At 44.7% G+C, this 26,582-nt stretch overlaps 1 protein-coding gene across 5 annotated transcripts in view; it reads right to left on the bottom strand.

Moving 5' to 3' along the window:
- Nucleotides 1–26,582, bottom strand: part of MCOLN2 (mucolipin TRP cation channel 2) — a 76,978-nt gene that overhangs the window by 15,453 nt on the left and 34,943 nt on the right. For all 5 annotated transcript variants that reach the window (XM_068242446.1, XM_068242450.1, XM_068242447.1 and 2 more), the window contains exons 4-11: nt 20,585–20,735; nt 17,958–18,051; nt 16,851–16,947; nt 9,029–9,128; nt 7,236–7,348; nt 5,094–5,243; nt 2,952–3,053; nt 2,739–2,861 (exon numbers count right to left, since the gene is read on the bottom strand). In XM_068242446.1, the coding sequence (XP_068098547.1) occupies nt 2,739–2,861; nt 2,952–3,053; nt 5,094–5,243; nt 7,236–7,348; nt 9,029–9,128; nt 16,851–16,947; nt 17,958–18,051; nt 20,585–20,735 (930 nt within the window). The remainder of the gene's footprint in view (nt 1–2,738; nt 2,862–2,951; nt 3,054–5,093; nt 5,244–7,235; nt 7,349–9,028; nt 9,129–16,850; nt 16,948–17,957; nt 18,052–20,584; nt 20,736–26,582) is intronic.

Raw genomic sequence — 26,582 nt, 5'->3', positions numbered from 1 at the left:
ATAATGTTTTATAAAGTTATAAATCATTAAATAATGTGTATGAAATCGGCAATTGTATAAACGTTAATCTTCCCTGTTTAAAAAGTGAAATTTATAATAGCGTTTTATAAAACATTAATAAGAATGTTACTAAAGCTATACCTAACCCTACTTTCACACAGAACCCTCCCTGTACCTACCCCTAACCCCTAGATTCCCCTGGTGGTGCCTAAACCTAAGACCCCCCTGGTGGTGCCTAAACCTAAGACCCCCCTGGTGGTGCCTAAACCTAAGACCCCCCCCTGGTGGTGCCTAAACCTAAGACCCCCCCCTGGTGGTGCCTAAACCTAAGACCCCCCCCTGGTGGTGCCTAAACCTAAGACCCCCCTGGTGGTGCCTAAACCTAAGACCCCCCCCTGGTGGTGCCTAAACCTAAGACTCCCCTGATGGTGCCTAAACCTAAGACCCCCCTGGTGGTGCCTAAACCTAATGGCCCATACTCACGGGCGAGAAATGTGGCCTGTCGCCAGCACACGTGAGCGTGTGGGCGACAGGCCGGCGACAACTTCTCGCCAGGTCCCTCCGCGTACACACGCGGAAGAGGGACCAGCGGCAAGGCGGAAGCTGTCGCTGATGTTCCTCCTCCCCCCGCCGGAAGCTCCATGTACCTACATGGAGGTTGCTGTCGCTAGTCCGCGTACTCACGCGGACTAGCGACAGTTGCGGCGGGGGGGCAGCGGCGACTGTCGCCATGCGATTGAAAGTTTCAATCGCATGGCGACATGAGCTGCGGGCGACAGTTCGGGGTGCGCGCGTGTGCGACGGCCCATACTCACGGGCGACCTGTCGCCGCAACACGCGCGCGCCGCGTGTTGAGGCGACAAAAGTCCCTCGTGAGTATGGGCCATGAGACCCCCTGTGATAAGCATTAATAATGTTTTAAAAAATATTGTGCGGTTTTTCGTTTAAAAATAATGTGTAAAAAATTAGAAAACATTAAATAATGTGTAATCATGAGAAGCAGTTATAAAACATTAAAAGTCTCCGGGCGCCGCTTTTAAAACATTTTTCTCCGGCGCCCTTTTTCCTGTTGGGCGCCGATTAAACGATATTTATTATGGGAGTGAATGGCGGCGCCCTTTTTGTCCACCTGCCTCATGCGCCCAAATTTCCTGCTTCCACCCTAACTGTTAAGCCACCAAGATATACCATGAGGAGTTTCCTGCAACCTATCCTGCATACTTCCTGTGCGTCTCCTCTCCCGGTCCCCCCACAATCGCTTCCCAGAACACTGCATTAGGATTTCAGCACGGCTGCATCTCTGACCCAGGAGGGACCCCAGGAGAGGACTAGAAGTGGTAAATAATCTCCATATTAGAGGGGTAGAGGAAATGTATGGAGCATTACATGTCAGGAGATTGGATTAGGGGAGTTTAGACACTCGGAGTGCAGAGAAACCGCTCATTAGCGCTCTAATGGAAAAGATACGTGATGAAGCACCATTTACTGCCGTGTGGGGAATACGAGGCGAGGATTTAGGTGCCAGCGATGCACGCAACAACATCACTTCCCGTTTACTAGAGACCAGTTAACCCCTGCACTGCCCTCGCCTACTGGGGCACATCGAGAGCAACACTACAGCCGCATCTTCTACCAGAAGCACAAAGAAGGGCAGCAGCCACGCCCTCAGCTGTGACTCCACAGGGAGCATTTTTAAGCGCACAGCCTGTTTACTAGAGAAATAATGAGCTTTCTGCGGGACCCGGAGCAGGGGAATAAAATGGAGATCTGAACTTACCTGGGGATTCCTCCAGCCCCCCAGTAGCCCACAAGGTCCCTCGACGCCCTAGCTGTTGCCGCGGTTTAAGACTGAACCGTGCATATGCAGGATGCTTCTGGTGCCAGGCGCATGATTGTGCTGGGAGTGCGGATGGACCATGCAAGCGCAGTTGCACTCGACTTGGCTTCTTGCCGACCGCTCCTCGCCAATTGGCGTGAACGCGGCGGTAGCCCCAGGACTACTCCACGCCGATAGGCATGGATGGTCTATGGGGCTAGCTGGAGAGTGCGCATGCGAAACCGCAGTCTAGTATACCTGTACAGCGCCGCGATCTAAGGCAGCACTGTATTGGGGACAGCCGTGTGCCACGGCTGTCCCCCTAGGGGACACAGAAGCGATCGGCAATGATAGACTGAAGCCTATAACAGCCGATCGCAGTGATTGGCTGCCCGGGGAAGGGAGGGAGGGAAAACAAGCCTGCGGGTTCGTAGCGCTCGCTATGCTACTCTGATAAGGCGTGACATCTCTGATAAGGCGTGTTATCTCTGTTTTATCTATGATAAGGCGTGTTAACTTGTTTAAGGCATGCTATTTGTATTAGTGAATCAAGCCCAATGTCTCAATATGGAAAAAGATAAGATTGAAAATGTACAGTGTCCCTACTTTCTTATGGTATGATCCAAGCACACTTACTCAATACTAGGGATGGTCAATGAGATGCAAATAATTCCAAGTGGATGCAGAATTACGTAAATTATATGCAAATGTATGCAGTTTGAAAGTCGAACAGTCAGATTCTGCCTTGGCAGGATTGGAACGGTCCATGTTCAAAGCTGCATACGTTGGCATAGAGAATTTACACAATCCAGCATCTCATTGGCCGTCAGTGCTCATACAAAAAAAAAAAAGTTTCAAAAATGGAAATCCTTCAATACAAAAGGTGTTTCAGAGACTGAAAATGCATCCCCCCCCCCTTTACCTTTTCATGGTATGGTCCAAGCACAATCCATCCACAGAAGGTGTATCCCAGGTAGATCATTCCCGCACAGCAGCAAAACCGCAGAACCTTGGGTAATGAGGCTTGCATGGTCAGGATAAGAACCTGAGAAGATGATGTACAAGAATCACAGTTGGTGAGGGTTGAATAAGGATTTATACAACAGTCAGAAAGAGGACAATATAGGCAACTCACATTATAGGTCTGGAAATATCCCAGATATCGGATAACACCAACCCAAACCAGCAGGGTGGAGGATCCAAGGAGGAGGCTGCACACGTCATAGGAGGACAGGTTCTAGAGAGGGACAAACATAGGTAAGAAAAGATCAGGATTGTGTAAACTACCAGTATACAGAATTCAACAAGCAAATCTTCTGTAATGTTTTCTTGCCATTTGTGACCCCATCAGGGAATTTCGACTTCCTGTTATCCTCAGGGGTCAGCATCACATCCTGTGGGTGCCGCTTGCAGAGTCTTTGGCTGTTTTAATGGGAAACAGGAAATGTGTGCGCCTGCTAGCAGCCCAAGTTTAAATGCAGCCACAGGCGCCCATTCAAATATATGCATTCAGGGGAGGTTTTGGCACTCGCTTTTTGTGGCCATAATTTACATTGCAGGTATTCTTAATGCTCAATATTTTATAGGGCACCCAAATCTCCCTTGAGAGACCATATTTGAATGGACGCCCATGGCAGCACCCTAAAATTTGGGGGGGTTTTCTCTGATGGATTGGCACCGGGGGAGGGTTAAGGTTAGCAGTGGGGAGGGGTGGTTAAGGTTAGCAGTGGGAAGGGGTGGTTAAGGTTAACCGGGGGGAGTTAAGGTTAGGCTTTGGAGTAAGGGGTTCAGAGTGAGAACAGGGCTATGCTTTGCTTTAGTAAAATTTCGGAATTTCTTACCAATATTTCATCATTCGCACTACAAGTATAAAAAAAAAAAAAATCAGTAAAATTTACCGATATTCTACTAATGGCTTTTCTGGGCACCCTTGTTTGATGTACGCGTTTTGGGGCATTCTATGGTAATATCGATTCCAAGACAAAACAGATGCCAGATTTATGCCACACTAACTTCACAGTCGAACGAACGCACAACCTCATCATTGTGGTGTCCATTTTCAATGACCCCCATCAGCATTGTGAATCTTTTACTAGTCAAAAAGTTTTGGAAATATATAAAATTCCAAAACAATTGATGAGACTATAGGATTTCTAACAGGTCGGTTAGAGAGCACAACTGTGGAAGATCAAACTAAAGCTGAGATATATATATAAAAAAAAAAAAAAAAAAAAAAAAAAAAAAAAAAGTACCTGAGCTAAAGTTCAGGTACAAAATTAGATACTTGCCTAAAGAGAGGGAAGCCTCAGGATCCTATTGAGGCTTCCTTCCCTCCTCTGATGTCCCCCATTACTGAGCACAGCCCCTAGAAGATTAGCGACAAGGCATTGGGATCCTGAGCTTTGGCTCAGGATCACTTTAACCACTTCGCATCCAGACCTTTTTTCCCCACGTATTGGCCAGAGCAATTTTGACAGTTTAGCTATGTCCTTATTTAATCAGAAATAACTTTATCCCTACTTAGGACACAGAAATGAAATAGATATTGTTTTTTTCAAGACAAACTAAGATTTCATTGTATGCCATTTTTTTCCCCTCGAACAATTTTGTTTTCTATGAATTTTAATGGGAAAACAAAAATCTTTTCTCAGTTTTACCAATTCCAGTTTAATAATAAAAAGTGCTACTGTAGATAAAAAACACACATTTTGTTTGGCTATTCTTACTGCTCATCACAAAACTTAGATTATGTTCCTGTCACAATTTATGGTGAAGATATTTGATTCTGAAACAGAGCGTATTTTTCACTATGAACTGAGAAAATAAAAGTATTTTTGATGGTAAAAATCATTCTCATTAGCTCAGGAAACATAGGTTCCCGTTCACCAATTAGTGCTGCATCAGATAGTGCCAGAAATGTGCACAGGTGCAAGCCTAATCCTGCACAGCACTGCTTCTGCTACAAGACGTATATCTACTGACTTGTGGCTCAGATGAAGTCACAGAGGACGTATATCTACTGACTTGTGGATAAAGTGGTTAGAGGCATGATTTGCATCTGCCACCTTTGTCTTATAATATAGCTGTGAGCGGTTCTCAGTCTGCCATATTCAACATTGATTGCCCAATACAAGAGGAGTATGAAGGCACATTTATATGAATTCAACACAGATAACTATGTAACATTAAAAGCAATGTTTAGAGTGGTTGAATATTTTTGAAATGGGGCTTTTTTCTTTTTTTTTTTAGAGAGAGTTTAACCGTTTTTCATGCTTACCTTGGCTTTGATCTCCATTTTCATGACTGATCCAATGATGGTCATCAGATCGCTGATAATGACCATGATGTACCAGCCATTAATAAATTCCAGTCTGTCGGCCGAACACACGCGGCGATTGTATTTATCCAGAAAGAAGTTCACAAATCTCTGTTCAAGGTATAAAATGAAAGCTGTTAAACATGTGAGCTTTGTCTCCCTCTAGTGCTAGATTTGAGGATATGCAGTTCTGACCATGAAGCAAGAGGTAATTATTTTATGTAATATCTGCTGACAATTCTCTTTACTTTGTTTTACTGAGCACACTGTGAAAATTTCTACCAGCAACTATAAAGGGAATCAGTTGAAAAGTGCGCCTGAGCCATCTGTATTAAAAAAGGGCACCTCCATAGACGTCAATGTTATTTCTGCAAATCTCGGCTACAAGGTGGTGAAAAGGGGTTTTCATTTCATCTACAAGATTTTCAATTCTTCAACAAAAGGGCGCTCCTTTGTAGCCCATATTTTTGGTTCAGCTACAAGGTTTTTGATTCTGCTACAAAAAGGGTGCCCTTTTACAGACAAGATTTTTGATTCAGGGGGTGCAGTGGGGGGTTAGGATTAGGCATCACAAGCAAGGGGGGGGGGGGGATCTTAGGGTTAGGCACCGCCAGGGGAGTTCTCAGGGTCAGGCACCACCAGGGGAGTTCTTAGGATCAGGCGCCACCAGGGGGGTTGTTAGGGTTAACCTCCTGAGCGGTCTGGACGAGCTCAGCTCGTCCATCACCGCCGGAGGCTGCCGCTCAGGCCCTGCTGGGCCGATTTTTATCAAACAAAGTGCAGCACACGCAGCCGGCACTTTGCCAGCCGCGTGTGCTGCCTGATCGCCGCCGCTCTGCGGCGATTCGCCGCGAGCAGCGGCGAAAGAGGGCCCCCCTAGCCGCCTGAGCCCTGCGCAGCCGGAACAAAAAGTTCCGGCCAGCGCTAAGGGCTGGATCGGAGGCGGCTGACGTCAGGACGTCGGCTGACGTCGATGACGTCACTCCGCTCGTCGCTATGGCGACGATATAAGCAAAACAAGGAAGGCCGCTCATTGCGGCCTTCCTTGTTTATTCTGGGCGCCGGAGGCGATCGGAAGATCGCCTCCGGAGCGCCCTCTAGTGGGCTTTCATGCAGCCAACTTTCAGTTGGCTGCATGAAATAGTTTTTTTTTTATTTAAAAAAAACCCTCCCGCAGCCACCCTGGCGATTTAATCAGAACGCCAGGGTGGTTAAGCACCATCGGAAAGGGGGGGGGGGGGGGAGTTAGGGTTAGGCACCACCAGGAGAAGGTTCTGTGTGAGTAGGGAGAAGTAGTTAGGTCATAGTAATCCCTTTTCTCGGCAATAACGCTTTCCTAGGCTATATCCTTTCATAGTCCAACAAATTTTGCCTATAACCAGGCCAGGATTTACATCACAGGAGCCTATAGACACACCCTAGACTTCACCTTCCATTAACCTACAAACACTCGTCGAACGGCAAGTGTGCTGGCTGTCCCTTCTCCAGGGGCGTAGCAATAGGGGGTGCAGAGGTAGCGACCGCATCGGGGCCCTTGGGCCAGAGGGGCCCCGAAGGGCTCTCCCTCATCTACATTATTACCTCTCTATTGGTCCTGTGCTCATAATAATCATTTCTATAGATGCTGTGAATAGTAGTAATCACTAACAAACTGTTTCCCAGCCTCTTCTTGCACCTCTGACACTGTAGTTGCCATTGGCAGGTTTTGGCATGCCGTATCAATTGTTATGTATAGAGTGCTTGGGGGGCCCCATGTAAAACCACTGCCCTTCTCCCTTACTTCCCTTGCCGCCATAAGTAGCTACAGGTGCTCCTTAGCATTAGGTAACCAGAGGTACCCTCAGTATTAAGTAGCTAGTTTATGCAGGATTACGCAAATGTACGCAGCTTAAAAATGGCAGGGCACAGTCATGTGTATATTATTATTGCTATCATATTGCCGCAGAAATCAACCTTAGTCTGGCAACAGTTCCATTACAAAATCCTGCAAATCATTAGCTATGCACAATGAATGCGTCACATTCTGATACTGGTTTCATACAGTCCACAATATATATTATTTTTAAGCATACTATGCAGGACTCCATATCCGTGGATACTCACCCTCTGCAGCCTGATAGCCAGGACAATGGAGCGCGAGCACAAGATCACAGACATGAGACACGTCAGGATGACAAAGCCATCGAACACCAGAGTGTAGTGAGTGTTCTTCTGAACTGCAGGGGAAGCAATACAGACCACCATGAAGTTCAGCACCATAGAGGGAAAGGCAGTATCTAAACACAGCACTACAGAGAGACAATGGGTGGTGGATCAATGACCAAAAACACAGGACTAAAAGGTCAGTCCTGATAACCTTTAGCTGTAGTCCTAACTCAAGATGGTTACTGATATGCTAATAACTACAGCTTGCAATCAAGTGTAATGCACCCTGTATGCAGCTATGAATAAAGTCAGTCAAATAGAGTTCCTGCCGATTTCGAATGACCCAATTTCAATCTTGCGTTACCCCTAAAGACATTAGTAAGCGAAACCAGTCGGGTAGGAGACCAATGGCACTTAACAGATCTTTAGGAGTTCATTCTCTGGAGTGTGATACCCTGTGATACAGGACCACTTATTTGTGTTTAGTTTGTTTATGCTTCACTTTTAGTGGCTTGTGAGCTTTTTACAATGAACAGTCTACACTTAAAGTGAATCAGAGACGAAGCACCCTCATTTATTTTACCATATACTGTATATCAGTAGGAACATTCAAGAAAACACCTACCCTGCTCTCAGTTTCATCCTTCACTGCTCAGCCTGCCCGTTACCAGCCCTGATAAAATCCCCGACTGAGCATTCAGTCTGGCTTTGCTCAGGAATCATTATAGCTGAGAGTCTTCTCTGATGTCTTTTCAAGCCCAAGCCTGCCCCCTTCTGGCTCTGCTTTCCTGTTCTGTATACTTGGAGCATCACAGAGAGCTGTTATGAGATGGGAGGAGCTGCTGGTGCTGAGGAAGGAGCTATTCCTGTGTCTGCTAATGTAAGTGCATATTGAAAAAAAGTCTCATGTAGTTTTCCAGTACAGGAGCTTATCTGAGCTATTCAACCAACTTAGTTGAACTCAGTCCTGTTTTCTGAAGAGCAGCCAAGAAACCTTGCGAGACAGCCTGAGAAGGCTTTACTGCAGACAAGTTCGAAGGGTTATTAGGTAACATTATGATGGAATGTTATAAATTAAGCTGTATAACTGAAAATAAAAATGGACTTTTCTTTGCTACTAATGTTCTATTTATTATCCGTACTACACATACAATTCATTATCTTGGAAGTTTATTTTTGCTTCAGATTTGCTTTAAAGGACAAATGAAGCGAGAAAAATATGGAGGCTGCCATATTTATTTCCTTATAAAAGGATACCCGAAGTGACATGTGACATGTTCAGATAGATAAGTGTAGTTACAGTGCCTAGCACACAAATAACTATGTTGTGTTCCTTTATTTCTTTCTTTGTCTGAAAGAGTTAAATATCAGGTATGTAAGTGGCTGACTCAGTCCTGACGCAGACAGGAAGTGACTACAGTGTGACCCTCACTGATAAGAAATTCCAACTATGAAACACTTTCCTAGCAGAAAATGGCTTCTGAGAGCAAGAAAGAGGTAAAAAAGGGGAATTTCTTATCAGTGAGGGTCACACTGTAGTCACTTCCTGTCTGAGTCAGCCACTTACATACCTGATATTTAACTCTTTCAGGCAGTGAAAGGAAAAAAAAAAAAAAAAAAAAAAAAAAAGCATAGTTTTTTGTGTGCCAGGCACTGTACATACCCATATCTATTTCATCATGTCACATGTCACCTCGGGTATCCTGTAAAAGCAATACCACTTGCCCCTTCCATATCCTCAGAGGACTTACTAGTGCCTGAGATATGCCAGTCTTTGCAGTCCCGAATTGTGGCGTCGTTATCGAAGAAGATCTTCACCTTTCCGCTATGAGCCTGATTATCAAATATCATCTGCAAGCAGACAGATATTGGGAGAAAAGAAAGTCAATACAACCAATTATGGAAAGCATAATAACGTACAAAGACATAACTATAGTCGTACAAAACCAGGGGATGCCTTGGGTGCCCCTCATTGCAAGGACCCAGCACTGCCAGATAGTGACTTAGCTAGGTACTCGCAGGCAGAGCACGGCCAGATGGATTGGGGATCTCTGCCAATGAACCATCGTTCCCAGATCCATCTGGCTGAATCTGCAAGCGTCTTTGGGCCGTCATAAATTAATGATTGTGTAAACGACTGTGGCAAACTCCACGAAAGACAATGAGGATCGAACAATGCTCCACAATTTAATCCAACATGGCGGGCACTCAAAAACAAAATCGCCGTGAGTGGCGTGCATCAAACAATATTGGTCAATATCATGGAAAACATTTTTGTAATAAATAAATCGCATCGTGGGTGTGGGCCATTAAGGTGGCCATACACCTGATGTTCTCTCTACAGATCAACCATAAAATAGATCTCTGATCGAAACTGACATCTCTGAGGAAGCAGCAGGCTGCGAAACGCGTGAGTGGCGTGGCAAGTGGGACTAGAGTGAGGGGGTTGATCCCTGGGTAAGTGATTTGCCATTTATTTGCTGTATTAGCAATGATCAGTGGACTCGTATGTATTTGTCCAGGTGGCCAGGCCCAGATTTACACCAGAGGAGCCTATAGGCACAGATGTCCTGGCACCCTAGACTTTGCCCTCTATGAATCTACAAACCCCGACCAAATCACACAGCAAGTGTGCTGGCTATCCCAGCTGGCACTTCTCCCTTACTTCCCTTGCCTGTCATAGGTAGTTACAGGTGCCCCTTAGCATTAGGTAGCCAGAGGTACACTCAGTATCTAGTGGTGCTGAAGGGAGCTCTCGTCAGTGGAATGTAACCTCATTTATACTCTGCTCGGAACTCTGCATAGGGAAAGAGATAGGGAGGCACTAGTGGAGGGGAATGAGCCGCCTTCCCTTCACCAGGCGCCCGTAGGCACGCGCCTACAGTGCCTTATGATATATCCGGCCCTGCAGGCGGATTCTGTAGCACTTAGAGGGCCAGATAGTGTATGCTATATATTTATCAGGTGTTACTTGGTTTGATATTACACTGCTCGTATACAGAATATATCTTGTGACCATACCCATCATACTCTGTGTCCTCTTGCCCCCCCCCCCCCCCCCTCCCCCAGTTTTATTTGTTTTTATTTAAAAGGACAACTGTAGTGAGAGGTATATGGAGGCTGCCATATTTATTTCCATTTAAGCAATACCAGTTGCCTGGCTGTCCTGCTGATCCTCTGCCTCTAATACTTTTAGCCATAGCCCCCGAACAAGCATGCAGCAGATCAGGTGTTTCTGACATTCTTGTCAGATCTGACGAGATTTGCTGCATCAGAGCTGCTAGGCAACATGTATGGTTTATGCACTAACCGAGTAAGATATGTACCAGGGAAATACAATAGCATACACCAAAACAGGGAAATACAATAGCATACACCAAAGTCTATACAGACAAACCCTATGGGTACTGATAGAAAAGTTTATAAACTATGTTCACGTATAAAAACAAGAAAAAGTGTTTGCACAGTTGCAAATACCCTCAGTGGGATCCTGACCATGCAAAATGGGCACTTAATAGCAGTGGGGGTCCTTGCTTATCCCCCAACACTCCTGAGGGTGCTTAGTGGAGTGTGCTGTAGGTACTGTATCCCACAGCAGGGTGCAATCGAGACACCGCTCAAATCGAAGGATCAGATGGGAGCTAGAAGCACCTGCAGCAGGTGTAAGATAATGCACAGGTGTCTATTAAGGTTTGTATCCCAAACTGTTTTCACATAACATACAGGAGACATACAAAGAGGTGCTAGTGCTATACACACAGTGCTGTAATAAGGAACTTAGTTTTTATAAGTGAACATCAATTAAAAGGGGCACTATGGCAAAAAAAAGTTTAATATTTAAAATATGTGCAAACAGACAAATAACAGCAAGGCTTTTATTCTTTATAAAGATATTTCCTAAAAAAAAAAAAAAAAAAAAAAAAAAAGAATATAAACAATGATGCTGGCCAGCCTCCCTGCTCACTACACAGTTTTTTGGGCAGTTGGACAGAGCAACTGCCATTGACTAAGTGCTTTTGAAAATAAATGAATCCAATAGAATTCCCCCATGAGGAGATGGACTAGTCCAAAACCTGTCGCTTCTGTCAGATTTCTACTACTTACTGTAAGTAACAGCAACATAGGAGAAAAGTCATTTATGGCTCATTTTACTCTGGAAAAACGTACTTCTTATTGATTTATGTTTGCACATATTTTAAAATTTTTCGCCATAGTGCCCCTTTAAGTTTATGAACATGTATTGTTTAAAAGGAAATACATATGGCAACCTCCAGATACCTCTCACTACAGTTGTCCTTTAAAAAGGGACAAGTCCTTAATAAAATAATGTAATTGTGATACATGGTTCACATTAGACAGAGTGCTTCTTTGTATTTATTAGCCATGGATGTCTGGTTCTTTGTAATTGCATAGTACAGTAGATTCTCTTTATAGTAAACTCCAAGGGACCAGTGGCAATGCACCCGGTTTGGTATTTAGAATCACATTAATTTTATTATATGCTTTATTATAAGCAGTATAAGTAATAAAAATAAAAAAATTTACTCTAAAATGCATACATATAAAATGTACTTTTTTCAATCACTTGCCGACCGCCCACAGCCAATTGGCGGCGGCCAGGACCGCGTAACGCCAATTGGGACTAATTAGCCAGGGATCGCATGCATCCGCCGGCATTAGGCTCCGCCCCCCCCCCCCCCCCTCGCAACATCAACCCGCCGGCTGTTTAGAAGCGCCGGAAGGTTAACCCCTTGATCGCCGCATGCAAAGTGTATTATACAGGCTGCCTCCTGCCCTGGTGGTCCCAGTGATCGAGGGACCACCAGGGCAGGTTGCAGCCCCCCTAGTAAGCAAACAAACTGATCCTGCCCCCCCTGCCCCCTGACCGCCCACAGCACCCCTCAGACCACCCCTCAGATCACCTTCCCAGACCTCTGTTTGCACCCAATCACCCCCCTAATCACCAATCAATCACTCCCTGTCACTATCTGTCAACACTACATTTCAGATCAGGTCCTAAATTGCCCCCTGGGGGGTCCTGATCACCCCCCCCCCCACACACACACACACCCTCAGATCCTCCCCAGACCCCCCCCCCCCCCCGTGGTACTGTATACATCTATTCTCCCCTATAATCACCCACTGGTCACCTGTCAATCATCCATCAATCACCCCCTGTCACTGCTACCCATCAGATCAGGCCCTAATCTGCCCCTTGCAGGCACCCAAACACCCGCCCACACCCTCAGATTGCCCTCAAACCCCCCCCTGATCACCTCCCCTGCATTATTTACATCTGTTCTCCCCTCTAATCACCCACTGATCACCCATCAATTACCCATCAATCACCCCCTGTCACTGCTACCCATCATACCCATCAGACCCTCATCTGCCCAATCACCCTCAGATGACCCCCCCCCCCCCCCCCAGTGCATTGCTTGCAACTATTCTCCCCTCTAATCACACCCTGATCACCTATCAATCACACCGTCACCCCCTGTCACTGCTACCCATCAGATCAGACCCCAATCTGCCCCTTGCGGGTACCCAATTACCCGCCCACACCCTCAGATCGCCCTCAGACCCCCCGATCACCTCCCCAGTGCATTGCGTGCATCTATTCCTCGCTCTAATCACCCCCTGAGACACCCATCAATCACCTCCTGTCACCCCCTAGCACTCCTATCCCTCAGATCAGGCCCTAATCTGCTCCCTGCGGGCTTTTGATCACTGGACCAAACCCTTACCCACCTCACCGCAGTGACAGAATTTTTTTTCCCCCTAATCACTACTGGTCTCTACCACTTAATTGTGGCTGAGACCAACAGTTATGCCACACAATACGCAACCGCCAATCCAAGAAGCTACCATGCCAAGCCTTTTTGTTGGAAACCACTCCAAGTTTCCGAACGTAACATTTTGGGGGCCTTCTCCTTAACATGGGTCTAGTCAAAAAGAATGTATTGCAGTCTTATTGGTCTACGCACCCAATACATCACATGCCCATGTTCTCTGCTGCCATGTCCAGGTCACGATTTGAGAACAAACTGCGCTTCCTGAACTTCAGTGCCAATACAACCTGTCACCCAAGAGGCCACCCTGCTTATGACCGGTTCCACAAAATTTGGCCCCTCATAGACCACTTGTCATCAAAATGTGCAGATACTTATACCTCTGAACAGTCATTTTGAGGCATTTGGTTTCCAGACTACTACTCATGGTTTTGGGCCCCTAAAATGTTAGGGCAGTATAGGAACCCCACAAGTGACTCCATTTTAGAAAGAAGACACCCCAAGGTATTCCGTTAGGTGTATGATGAGTTCATAGAAGATTTAATTTTTTATCACAAGTTAGTGGAAAATGACACTTTGTGAAAAAAAAAAATCAATTTCCGCTAACTTGTGACAAAAAATAAAATCTTCTAAGAACTCACCATACTCCTAACGGAATACCTTGGAGTGTCTTTTTAAAATGGGGTCACTTATGGGGTTCCTAAACTGCCCTGGCATTATAGGGGCCCTAAACCGTGAGGCGTAGTCTGGAAACCAAATGCCTCAAAATGACCTGTGAAATCCTAAAGGTACTCATATGACTGGGCCCCTTAGCACACCTAGGCTGCAAAAAAAAAAGTGTCACACATGTGGTATCGCCGTACTCAGGAGAAGTAGTATAATGTGTTTTGGGGTGTATTTTTACACATACCCATGCTGGGTGGGAAAAATCTCTGTAAATGGACAATTGTGTGTTAAAATAATTAAATAAATAAATCTCATTTACAGAGATATTTCTCCCACCCAGCATGGGTATGTGTAAAAATACACCCCAAAACACATTATACTACTTCTCCTGAGTACGGCGATACCACGTGTGACACTTTTTTGCAGCCTAGGTGCGCTAAGGGGCCCAAAGTCATATGAGCACCTTTAGGCTTTACAGGGGTGATTACAATTTAGCAACCCCCAAAAAGCCAGGACAGTAAACACACCCCACAAATGACCCCATTTTGGAAAGTAGACACCCCAAAGTATTCAGAGAGGAGCATGGTGAGTCTGTGGCAGATTTCATCTTTTTTTTTTTGTCACAAGTTAGCAGAAATGGAAACTTTTTTAATTTTATTTTTTTTGTCACAAAGTGTCGTTTTCCGCTAACTTGTGACAAAAAATAAAATCTTCTATGAACTCTTAGTGAATACTTTGGGATGTCTTCTTTTCAAAATGGGGTCATTTGGGGGTATTTATACTATCCTGGAATTCTAGCACCTCATGAAACATGACAGGTGCTCAGAAAAGTCAGAGATGCTTCAAAATGGGAAAATTCACTTTTTGCACCATAGTTTGTAAACGCTATAACTTAAATCCAAACCAATATACACTTATTGGATTTTTTTTATCAAGACATGTAGCATAATACATTTGGTCAAAAATGTATATAGAAATGTTACTTTATTTGAAAAATGTCCGCACAAAGTTAAAACATTTTTTGACAAAATTCATGTCTTTTTTGATGAATATAATAAAAACTAAAAATCACAGCAGCAATCAAATAGCACCAAAAGAAAGCTGTATTAGTGACAAGAAAAGGAGGTAAAATGCATTTAGGTGGTAGGTTGTATGAGCGAGCAATAAACCGTTAAAGCTGCAGTGGTCTGAATGGAGAAAAAGTGCCTGGTCTTTAAGGGGTTTTATGACTGCAGTCCTTAGTGGTTAAATTTCTCTGCAATAGCTGAACCTTCATGCTAGGTACACAAGATGCAATTTCCCACTTGATCGAAAGGTAATGTGATGGTGGGTTGCATCCTGTGTACAAGTCCAAACTGCTCCTGAGTCCTGATCAATAAGACCTAGGCGAACAGCTATTGGCCTGTACTACTTCCAGGTCATGCTCTCTGAGTAGTACGCATGCCCAGCGGTGCATGTCCGAAGCGTGCCCGGCCACAGGCGTGCAATCTAGGAAGCACAGTGCCGGGCCAGGGCATGCATACTACTCAGAGCGTAACCCGGAAGTAGTACAGGCCAATTGCTGTTTGCAGGCAAGCTGTTCGCCTACATCTCTAATCAAGAATTCACAATCAGTATTTCACAAAAATCCCGATATCATCTGGGAGCCGATCGGACAAGTTGGGAATAATCGGTGCGACGCGTCAAGCTGTTGGGAAGTGGCACTGTGTGCCTAGCATTTAGGACCAAGCCAATTGGTACACTTCTGCTGTGCTCTGATATAACCCAGTTGGTAACCTTAGTCACTTAAAGGACGCCCGAGGTGAAGATAAACTAATGAAATAAATAATTGTATCTATCCTCCTCCTCCTCCTCCTCAAAATGACTTAAGATATTCCACAGTTTTATTTTATATTTAAATCTACTTTTTCAGTTTTCACTGTTTTATTGTTGTTGCTCAATGACACATTCATTGAAGTATGCCAGAGCTAAAATCTATGAACTATCAACCCTTTTTATCTCTTCCCTACTCTCAGAAGCCATTTTCTGCTCGAAAAGTGTTTTATAGTTGTAATTTCTTATCAGTGAGGGTCACACTGTAGTCTGACCCAGTCCTGACTCAGACAGGAACTGCCACTTACATACCTGATGTTTAACTCTTTCAGGCAGAGAAAGAAAAAAAAAAGTAGTTATTTGTGTCCTTGGCACTGTACATACGCATTTCTAATCATGTCACGTCACCTCGGGTATCCTTTAAAAGGACACCTGAAGTCAGAGGTATATGGAAGATGACATTTATTTTCTTTTAAACAATGCAATTGCGTGATTGTCCTGATCCTCTGCCTCTAATACATTAAGCCATGGGTTAGATGAATTATTGTTACCATGCTGTAACAGTGCGCGTTAAATGCTGTTACGCACACTGTTGCAGCAGTGACTTCATTATCCTTCATGCGGGCTAGTGGCAGCATAGCGTGCCTAAGCAATGGTAGTTCACTAGAGCGGCCGCTACAATATTACTGTAGTAACGGCCGCTCTAGTGAAGTATCGCAGTAGAGATACATCACTACCGCGCGGCTAATGAAAGAATCGGTCATTGCTTAGGTATGTGCGCTACGCTGCCACTAGCGCGCATGCGGGAAAATTAAGTTGCGCTGCTTTAAAAGTGCAGATAACAGCATTCAACGTCCTGTTACAATATTGGATCTACCTAATGACCCTGAACAAGCATGCAGATCAGGTGCTCTGAAGTCTGACAAAATGAGCTGCATGCTGGTTTCAGGTGTGTGATTCAGACACTACTGATGCATGAAAGATCAGCAGGACAGCCAGGCAACAGGTATTGTTTAAAACGAAAAATATGGCAGCCTCCATAGATCTCTCACTTGAACTTCAGTGACCTTTAACAGGCGATAGTCCAGGTTTATTGATTTCCTCTGTCCTGTTGAATTTTCCAGCCTCATAAAAACACAGGTTTGCTTCTTCCTGACGCAACAAATTATTACAACCACCTGTTAATACAGCTATGGCATTGATTGAGGTTTGCTTTTTGATTGAAGATACTGATTGGCAGCTGCATGCATAGCTGAAGCATGTTAGTACAATATTGAAAACAACATGTCGGATCAGTACTTGCTTTGTTGTGAAACATGTAGCAGTCTGGCAGCTCGCGGACCCGGATGGTCTGCAGGTCGATGCCCTTCAGTCGAAATGAGATCTCCACTCGAATAAGCCTGCAATAAAAAGATAACAGACTTTATGGGGCCCATTTCTAATTAAAGCAAACCTTAACTGAGCGGGATAGCAATACCAGTTGCCCGACTACTCTGCTGATCTCTGCGGTTGCAGTAGTGGCTGAATCACACACCTGAAACAAGCGTGCAGCTAATCCGGTCTGACTCTAGTCAGAGCACCTGATCTTCATGCTTGTTGAGGGGCTGTGGCTAAACGTATTAGAGACATGGAATCAGCAAGAGAGTCAGGCAACTGGTATTATTTTAAAAGGAAAAATCCACATCCTTCTCAGTTTAGGTTCCCTTTAAGCTGGTGCTCAAAGCAAGATCATAACAGGGACAATAGAAAACCACAAAAGACACACTGCCTGAAAGAGAAATTCGTTAAAACAGGATGCATAATGGTGCCCTGTGCAACAGAGAGCGCCCAAGTCCTTTGCCTAGATGGCCTGTACTCAGAAACTGCTTAACAATTAAAAGATCATACGGCTAAAATTCAAATCTGTACAGGTCCCGGATACCTGAAGGATTTGTTGAAACCGGGTCACACCTCTGACAGCCTTAGATCAACAGGATTTAATAACACAACAGTCCCAACTCAAAAACTTTGGAGCCAGTGTTTACTGCTTGACCATGCACCCCTCTCACGGATTACAATGGACTTGATCTATTTTACCAAAGACATCGAACTATTGTTACTTTCAACCCTGCAGAATCCTGCTCCTAGTTTCCGGTTGTGTGCTCCTTGTATGTTCTTTGTAGGTTACCCCCATGTATCTATTGTACAGCGCTACATAATATGTTGACATCTTATAAATACAATAAATATTATAATAAGGACTGGCATTTAAAGCTAAACATCGGATCTCTGCCGAGATCACATCTAGTATCCAGTGGGGTACTGTGGCAAGGCAGTAACTAGATATTAGTCATTTACCACATCTAATCTATGTATACCTAGCCCAAATCCCAGATCACCCACTCAGGTGGAAGAGGCATGGGTGGCTTACCTGTAGAATTCCATGTGGAAGAAGGAGGAGTTTGCCAGTAGAGAGTCCCTGGAAGGGCCATTGGGCAGCAGTTCCTGTCCTATGTGCATACACTCTGAAACAGGAAAAGGAGGTCAGGATCCTCAGGGGAGGGGACACACTCTACAAAGACAAACTCCAGGGGAAATAACATTTTAGAAAATGGAAAAGGTAGATGTCACAATTTTTGGTGGAATTATTATAATGTCCCCACATAATGGTCCCCATTCATTACTTGATTTGCGACATTGATATCCATCCACTTAAAGACGAACTCCAGAGAAAATCATGTAATAAAAAAAAAAAAATGCTTCATTTTTACAATACTTATGTATAAATGATTTAGTCAGTGTTTTCCCATTGTAAAATTTTTAGTGCTGGCAGGTGATGTCAGTGGAAGGAGATGCTGCTGCTTTTTTTTGGCATTTGGACCCAGTTGTAAACAGCTGTTATTTCCCACAATGCAATGATGTTCACAGACAGGAAACTGCCAGGACCACGGTCCTGACATGCTGTGGGAGGGGTTTCACCACAATATCAGCCATACAGAGCCCCCTGGTGATCTATATGAGAAAAGGAATAGATTTCTCATGGGAAAGGGGGTATCAGCTACTGATTGGGATGGGGTTCAATTCTTGGTCACGGTTCCTCTTTACCTACAGGATGCTTGAAAGATCATGATCGAAAGGGCTTGGTCAGGGACATTGGGGTAGTGGTGTTCAATTTCCTGATGATCCAGATAGATCCCAGCTGCCCCCCCCCTCCCATGTAAAATATGTAACCCCCAGACCTGTGATGAGTTGCAGGCTCACTGTCCACTGATGCACCTCCTCTTGTGTGTCAGGTCTTTCTTCAAGGTCTCCAAGGGAGTTTGTACCATGGGATAGCCATGTATATGTGGCAGGACTGCAGGGAGTAGGCACCCCCAGCGGCCAGGGGAAAAGATGCAGGACGTGTCGGCCCGCCACTGACAGGTGAGCCCAGAGGATACACCATACATGGGGGAGACCTGGGGGGGATCCTGGCAGGCCGAGGCTGCTGCACAGATTTCAGCGTACATTAGTATGCCGCGGGGAGCCGAATGCCCAGCAGCGATAAATACTAGTCCCCCTCTGAGAGGTAGAAGTGATTAGATAGCCAGAACCCCTGAATTACCGTTATATGCCCCACGGGCGCTGTACGGCAAAAACACCTGCTTCAAGATTTCATGCTGAAATTTGTATGCACTACACTGGCAGCAATACAACTACTGGTACCTTCTCCTTCATATATCCATGTGAAGTGGCTCAGTCGTCAATACGCCAGACAGCACCATTTATGAGTTAAGCCCACGTCAGTGTGACATGGTGCAGGTGTGGCCCAGAAGGTAAGCTCTGCATGACACGTCTCGAGGACAACTGCCGCCTGCTTAGACATACATGCTGGCGGCCAGGCACAGCTCTGCTGCCCGTGCTGAGTGCTTGCAGCTGCCTCCAAGTCCCTGGCAGATTCACAGGAGCTGCTGACAGATCCATCTCTATCAACAGCGGAGTGAAGGAGGCCTAACCACAAAAGAAGCCCGTCAACCCAAACCAATAGTCCTAACTAATACTCTCATTTTGTTCTCATTCCTGGCACAGAATCTAAGTACCAGGGGGCCAAAATGGTTATATAATAGCCAAACACTGGCACCCAAACTGCCCATCCTGGCCAAAAACCTCAACTCCCTGAACACCAGGATTGGCCAATAACCAAGCACCAATGCCCAAAAGCATTGTCCTAGTCTAAACAGGCTCAGCGCACCGGGGCTAATGAGGTCTAAAAGACAGGAAGTCAGTGAAATAGAGCATCAGATATTATTAAAAAAAAAAGAAAGAAAAAAAGTTTGGAACTGCTTTCCACGATATTCAAAGCAATTGGAGTGTAATGTACGGGTGAAACTTGAAAAATTAGTGCAAAAGTTCATTTCTTTCAATAATTCAGCTTAAAAGGTGAAATTAATATATGTAATAGGAACCCTTTGCAGGTGTTTTGGATTAATAAGCCGATTAGAGCCTGCCACTTTGAGCCTAGAATATTGAATTTTTTCACAATATTGTAATGGGCTGAGATTTTGATTTTGGGGTTTTCATAAGCTGTAAGCCATCATCCTCAACATAAACAAAGGCTTGAAATATCTGGCTTTGCATGTAATGAGTCTATTTCATAGATTAGTTTCATATTTTTAAGTTGAATTACTGAAATAATGACTCATGACCTCATGCTTCACATGCAGAGGCAGTACCTCTGGAAATTTCAGCTGGTTAATCTTGGTACCCTTTAACAGTGACTAAATTGATAGGAATTCCCTGACAAAATGCTGCAGTGGATAGCACCCTTGCCATATTGATATGTAACTGCCCTCCCAGTGATGTTGAGTCTAGCATATGACGTCACGCAACAGTCTGCCCCAGAGCATTCTGGGAGATCACCTATGTCATTGCTCACTAAATAGATATGGGGGGGGGGGGGGGGGGAGAGAGGGGAACCATTGTTTCACCATGCCAGCAGTTAAAATTTTAAAGAATATAAATCAGGAAGAGGAAATATTTAACAATGGGTAAATTAAATGACTATGGGGCAACAGTTACCCGTTTCCACGGTGGGGTCTATGAAGAACGTGTCGTTTGCCGGATGGACAGATCCTCTGCGGTAATGCTGTTTACAGATTTTCAGTCCTTTCCTCTTCTCATCAAAGTCATAGCTGATGGTACCAAGTGAGAGATTGCCAATGCGATAGTACTGCCGTAACAGAGAGGATATAAACAGACAACCAACCTTAGAGATCAGCCTCTCTGCATAGTACAATGATAAAAAAAAAAAAAAAAAAAGCATAAATAAAATAGGGGCCCATACATTTTTTCCCAACCAAAGCTAGTTGGGTGAATCATGTGGCTTACATTTGATGCAATTCCAGCTGAGAAATCTCTGAAATGAGTAGCTCTACCTACTTTAGTGTCCAACAATGGGCATATGGGCACCAGAACTAGACCAGGGAGCAATAGACGACGGAGACCTGGCCTCAAAAGGTACAAACATAAATAGGGCAGGCTCCCCGCCCCCCACTACTGAGCCTCTGTGGTCCAATGTAGAAAAATTGATTTTTTTCCCCATAACTTTTTGCACGACGAGCGATCTTTGTCACAATCTCGCAATGTGGGTATGTGTTCGCGATTAGGTGAACTACGCTTTGTGACGCATGGCGATAATGACAGTTACAGCGGATCGGATCTTTAACCTCCCTGGCGTTTTTTATGATTATTCCCGGATATTAGGCAATTTTTTCACAAGCTTTTAGTCCCTAAAAATCATACTGCTAGATAGATCTGCATCAGCCCTGCACATTACTCACCTCTCATGGATCCAGTTTGAGGGTTACCTCTCTGAGCTGTGGATTTCCAGCCCGAGCCTGACTCAGGGCTACTGCTAAGGAGGCCCCCCGCCTCCCCCCCCTCGATGACTTATTTTAAAGTGCTGTGATAGTTTGAACACAGTTTGCGGCCGTTATGGAACGACAGACAGAAAGTGGTCGCTTTGTCTATCGCGCATGCTGCAAGATGTCAGGCCCAAGTTGCTTGGTCGTGTGTGCGGTGATTTCCGGAACAAGCGACGAGACGAAACCCCCGCCGCAATGTATAAATGTGCCCTCCATGTGCATTTATACGTTACCTGTCCTGTTGCAGCATCAATGCGGTGTCCCGTAACCTCCAAGTGGCTATCCGTACATGCTACTGGCGCATAGCATCTGACATCAGACGCTATGCGCCAGTAGCGTGTATGGACAGCCGCCCGGAGGTTACGCGACACTGCGCTGAGGCTGCAACAGGACAGGTAATGTATAAATGCACATGGAGGAGGGCACATTTATACATTTGACAGTAGCGGCGGTGCGGACACAGTGGGCTCAGCCGATTTCCTGAAATCTGAGATATGCTGAAATTGGACGGGAATCGGCCTGTAGTATATGGGCAGAAATCGACAAGAGACAAGTTTATCTCTAATCAGATTCGATAAGAGATTAATTTGTCTGTCGATTCTGCCTATAATAGTCAGGTGCATGGCTACTTTAAGACTGTAAACCAGAGTGGAGATAGGATTTATAGGCAAACATTGATTACATATTTTATAAATTTATTTTGAAGAAGAAACAAAACATTAAAAAAAAAAACAAAAAAAAACTGTACGATTGTATTTATTAACCACTTAAGGACTGCAGTCATAAAACCCCTTAAAAGGGAAGGTTCAAGCAAAATAAAAAAATGAGTTTCACTTACCTGGGGCTTCTACCAGCCCCATGCAGCCATCCTGTGCCCTCGTAGTCACTCACTGCTGCTCCAGTCCCCCACTGGCAGCTTGCCGACCTCGGAGGTCGGCAGGACGCATTGCGTACATTTTTACGCATTCCCGCTAGTGCAGGAACATTAACACATACATTTTACGCATTACTGGTTCAATGCGTACATTTTTACGCATTGAACCAGTAATGCGTAAAATGTATTTGTTAATGTTCCTGCACTAGCGGGAATGCGTAAAAATGTACGCAATGCGGCCCGCCGACCTCCGAGGTCGGCAAGCTGCCAGTGGGGGACTGGAGCAGCAGTGAGTGACTATGAGGGCACAGGATGGCTGCATGGGGCTGGTAGAAGCACCAGGTAAGTGAAACTCATTTTTTTATTTTGCTTGGACATTCCCTTTAAGGACCAGAGCCTTTTTTTCCATTCGGACCACTGCAGCTTTCACGGTTTATTGCTCAGTCATACAACCTACCACCTAAATGAATTTTACCTCCTTTTCTTGTCACTAATACAGCTTTCTTTTGGTGCTATTTGATTGCCACTGCGAGTTTTACTTTTTATTATATTCATCAAAAAAGACATGAATTTTGTCAAAAAAATGACTTTAACTTTCTGTGCTGACATTTTTCAAATAAAGTAAAATTTCCTATACATTTGAGCGTGAAAGTTATTCTGCTACATGTCTTTGATAAAAAAAAAACCATTAAGTGTATATTTATTGGATTGGGTAACAGTTATAGCGTTTAAAAACTATGGTGCCAAAAGTGAATTTTCCCATTTTCAAGCATCTCTGACTTTTCTGCGCACCTGTCAGGTTTCATGAGGGGCTAAAATTCCAGGATAGTACAAATACCCCCCAAATGACCCCATTTTGGAAAGAAGACATCCCAAAGTATTCAGTGAGAGGCATGGCGAGTTCATAGAAGATTTTATTTTTTGTCACAAGTTAGCGGAAAATGACACTTTTTTTTTTTTTTTTTTTGTTACAAAAAGTTTCCATTTCTTCTAACTTGCGACAAAAAAAAAAATGAAATCTGCCACGGACTCACTATGCTCCTCTCTGAATACCTTGAAGTGTCTACTTTCCAAAATGGGGTCATTTGTGGGGTGTGTTCACTGTCCTGGCATTTTGGGGGGTGCCTAATTGTAAGCACCCCTGTAAAGCCTAAAGATGCTCATTGGACTTTGGGCCCCTTAGCGCAGTTAGGCTGCAAAAAAGTGCCACACATGTGGTATTGCCGTACTCAGGAGAAGTAGTATAATGTGTTTTGGGGTGTATTTTTACACATACCCATGCTGGGTGGGAGAAATATCTCCGTAAATGACAAATTTTTAATTTTTTTTTTTTTATTTTTTTTTTTACACACAATTGTCAATTTATAGAGATATTTCTCCCACTCAGCATGGGTATGTGGAATAATACACCCCAAAACACATTATACTACTTCTCCTGAGTACGGCGATACCACATGTGTGGCACTTTTTTGCACCCTAACTGCGGTAAGGGGCCCAAAGTCCAATGAGTACCTTTAGGATTTCACAGGTCATTTTGAGAAATTTCGTTTCAAGACTGCTCCTTACAGTTTAGGGCCCCTAAAATGCCAGGACAGTATAGGAATCCCACAAATTACCCCATTTTAGAAAGAAGACACCCCAAGGTATTCCATTAGGAGTATGGTGAGTTCATAGAAGATTTTTTTTTTTTGTCACAAGTTAGCGGAAATTGATTTTAATTGTTTTTTTTCACAAAGTGTCATTTTCCGCTAACTTGTGACAAAAATAAAATCTATGAACTCACCATACTCCTAACGGAATACCTTGGGGTGTCTTCTTTCTAAAATGGGGTCATTTGTGGGGTTCCTATACTGCCCTGGCATTTTAGGGGCCCTAAACCGTGAGGAGTAGTCTTGAAACCAAATGTCGCAAAATGACCTGTGAAATCCTGAAGGTACTCATTGGACTTTGGGCCCCTTAGCGCACTTAGGGTGCAAAAAAGTGCCACACATGTGGTACCGCCGTACTCAGGAGAAGTAGTATAATGTGTTTTGGGGTGTATTTTTACACATACAGATGCTAGGTGGGAGAAATATCTCTGTAAATGACAATTATTTGATTTGTTTTACACACAATTGTCCATTTACAGAGAGATTTCTCCCACCCAGCATGGGTATGTATAAAAATACACCCCAAAACACATTATACTACTTCTTCTGAGTACGGCGATACCACATGTGTGACACTTTTTTGCAACTAGGTGCGCTAAGGGGCCTAACGTCCTATTCACAGGTCATTTTGAGGCATTTGTTTTCTAGACTACTCCCCACGGTTTAGGGACCCTAAAATGCCAGGACAGTATAGGAACCCCACAAGTGACCCCATTTTAGAAAGAAGACACCCCAAGGTATTCCGTTAGGGGTATGGTGAGTTCATAGAAGATTTTATTTTTTGTCACAAGTTAGTGAAAAATGACACTTTGTGAAAAAAACAATAAAAATCCAATTTCCGCTAACTTTTGACAAAAAATAAAATCTTCTATGAACTCATCATACACCTAACAGAATACCTTGGGGTGTCTTCTTTCTAAAATGGGGTCACTTGTGGGGTTCCTATACTGCCCTGGCATTTTACGGGCCCAAAACTGAGTAGTCTGGAAACCAAATTTCTCAAAATGACTGTTCAGGGGTATAAGCATCTGCAAATTTTGATGACAGGTGGTCTATGAGGGGGCAAATTTTGTGGAAACGGTCATAAGCAGGGTGGCCTCTTAGATGACAGGATGTATTGGGCCTGATCTGATGGATAGGAGTGCTAGGGGGGTGACAGGAGGTGATTGATGGGTGTCTCAGGGGGCGGTTAGAGGGGAAAATAGATGCAATCAATGCACTGGGGAGATGATCGGAAGGGGGTCTGAGGGGGATCTGAGGGTTTGGCCGAGTGATCAGGAGCCCACACGGGGCAAATTGGGGCCTGATCTGATGGGTAGGTGTGCTAGGGGGTGACAGGAGGTGATTTATGGGTGTCTCAAGGTGTGATTAGAGGGGGGAAATAGATGCAAGCAATGCACTAGCGAGGTGATCAGGGCTGGGGTCTGAGGGCGTTCTGAGGTGTGGGCGGGTGATTGGGTGCCCGCAAGGGGCAGATTAGGGTCTAATCTGATGGGTAACAGTGACAGGTGGTGATAGGGGGTGATTGATGGGTAATTAGTGGGTGTTTAGAGGAGAGAAGAGATGTAAACACTGCACTTGGGAGGTGATCTGATGTCGGATCTGCGGGCGATCTATTGGTGTGGGTGGGTGATCAGATTGCCCGCAAGGGGCAGGTTAGGGGCTGATTGATGGGTAGCAGTGACAGGGGGTGATTGATGGGTGGCAGTGACAGGGGGTGATTGATGGGTGATTGACAGGTGATCAGTGGGTTATTACAGGGAATAACAGATGTAAATATTGCACTGGCGAATTGATAAGGGGGGGTCTGAGGGCAATCTGAGCGTGTGGGCGGGTGATTAGGTGCCCGCAAGGGGCAGATTAGGGTCTAATCTGATGGGTAACAGTGACAGGTGGTGATAGGGGGTGATTGATGGGTAATTAGTGGGTGTTTAGAGGAGAGAATAGATGTAAACACTGCGCTTGGGAGGTGATCTGATGTCGGATCTGCGGGCGATCTATTGGTGTGGGTGGGTGATCAGATTGCCCGCAAGGGGCAGGTTAGGGGCTGATTGATGGGTGGCAGTGACAGGGGGTGATTGATGGGTGATCAGTGGGTTATTACAGGGAAGAACGGATGTAAATAATACACTGGCGAATCGATAAGGGGGGGTTTGAGGAATCAGGAATTCTTTTATTCGCCAAGCATAACTGGGTCATGCCCGGAATTGGTTTTGGCACAGTACATTAGCTCAGGAAGAGGCATCAATAGGTAGCATAGAGCAGCAGAACAGAGTTAACACTTACACTTTACACAGAGGACAAGCAGTTACATTTACATTATATTGCACTTAACATTTTCGTTGCATTATATTAGCAGCAGTTTGGCATCACCCGTAACATTTCTGAAAAAGTTCTAGAATGGCCTTTCATCAATTAGTTTTTGTGTCAATTTGATTTGTGTGCTGATGGGAGTATGTGGAGAGAGTTTAGGAGGCTGATGGCCGAGGGAAAGAAAGAGTTGCTGTGTCTGGCAGTCCTTGTGGAGATGGCCCGAAGTCTCCGTCCTAGTGGGAGCTGGCAGAAGTAGCGATGGCCCGGTTGAGCAGGATCGTTAGCGATCCTCAACGCCCTCGATTTCAGCCTTCTCC

Source organism: Hyperolius riggenbachi, chromosome 6 (genome assembly GCF_040937935.1).
Source record: "Hyperolius riggenbachi isolate aHypRig1 chromosome 6, aHypRig1.pri, whole genome shotgun sequence".
Taxonomy (NCBI): domain Eukaryota; kingdom Metazoa; phylum Chordata; class Amphibia; order Anura; family Hyperoliidae; genus Hyperolius; species Hyperolius riggenbachi.
Note: the sequence above shows the minus strand (reverse complement) of the source record. Positions and strands in the feature narration are given on the sequence as shown.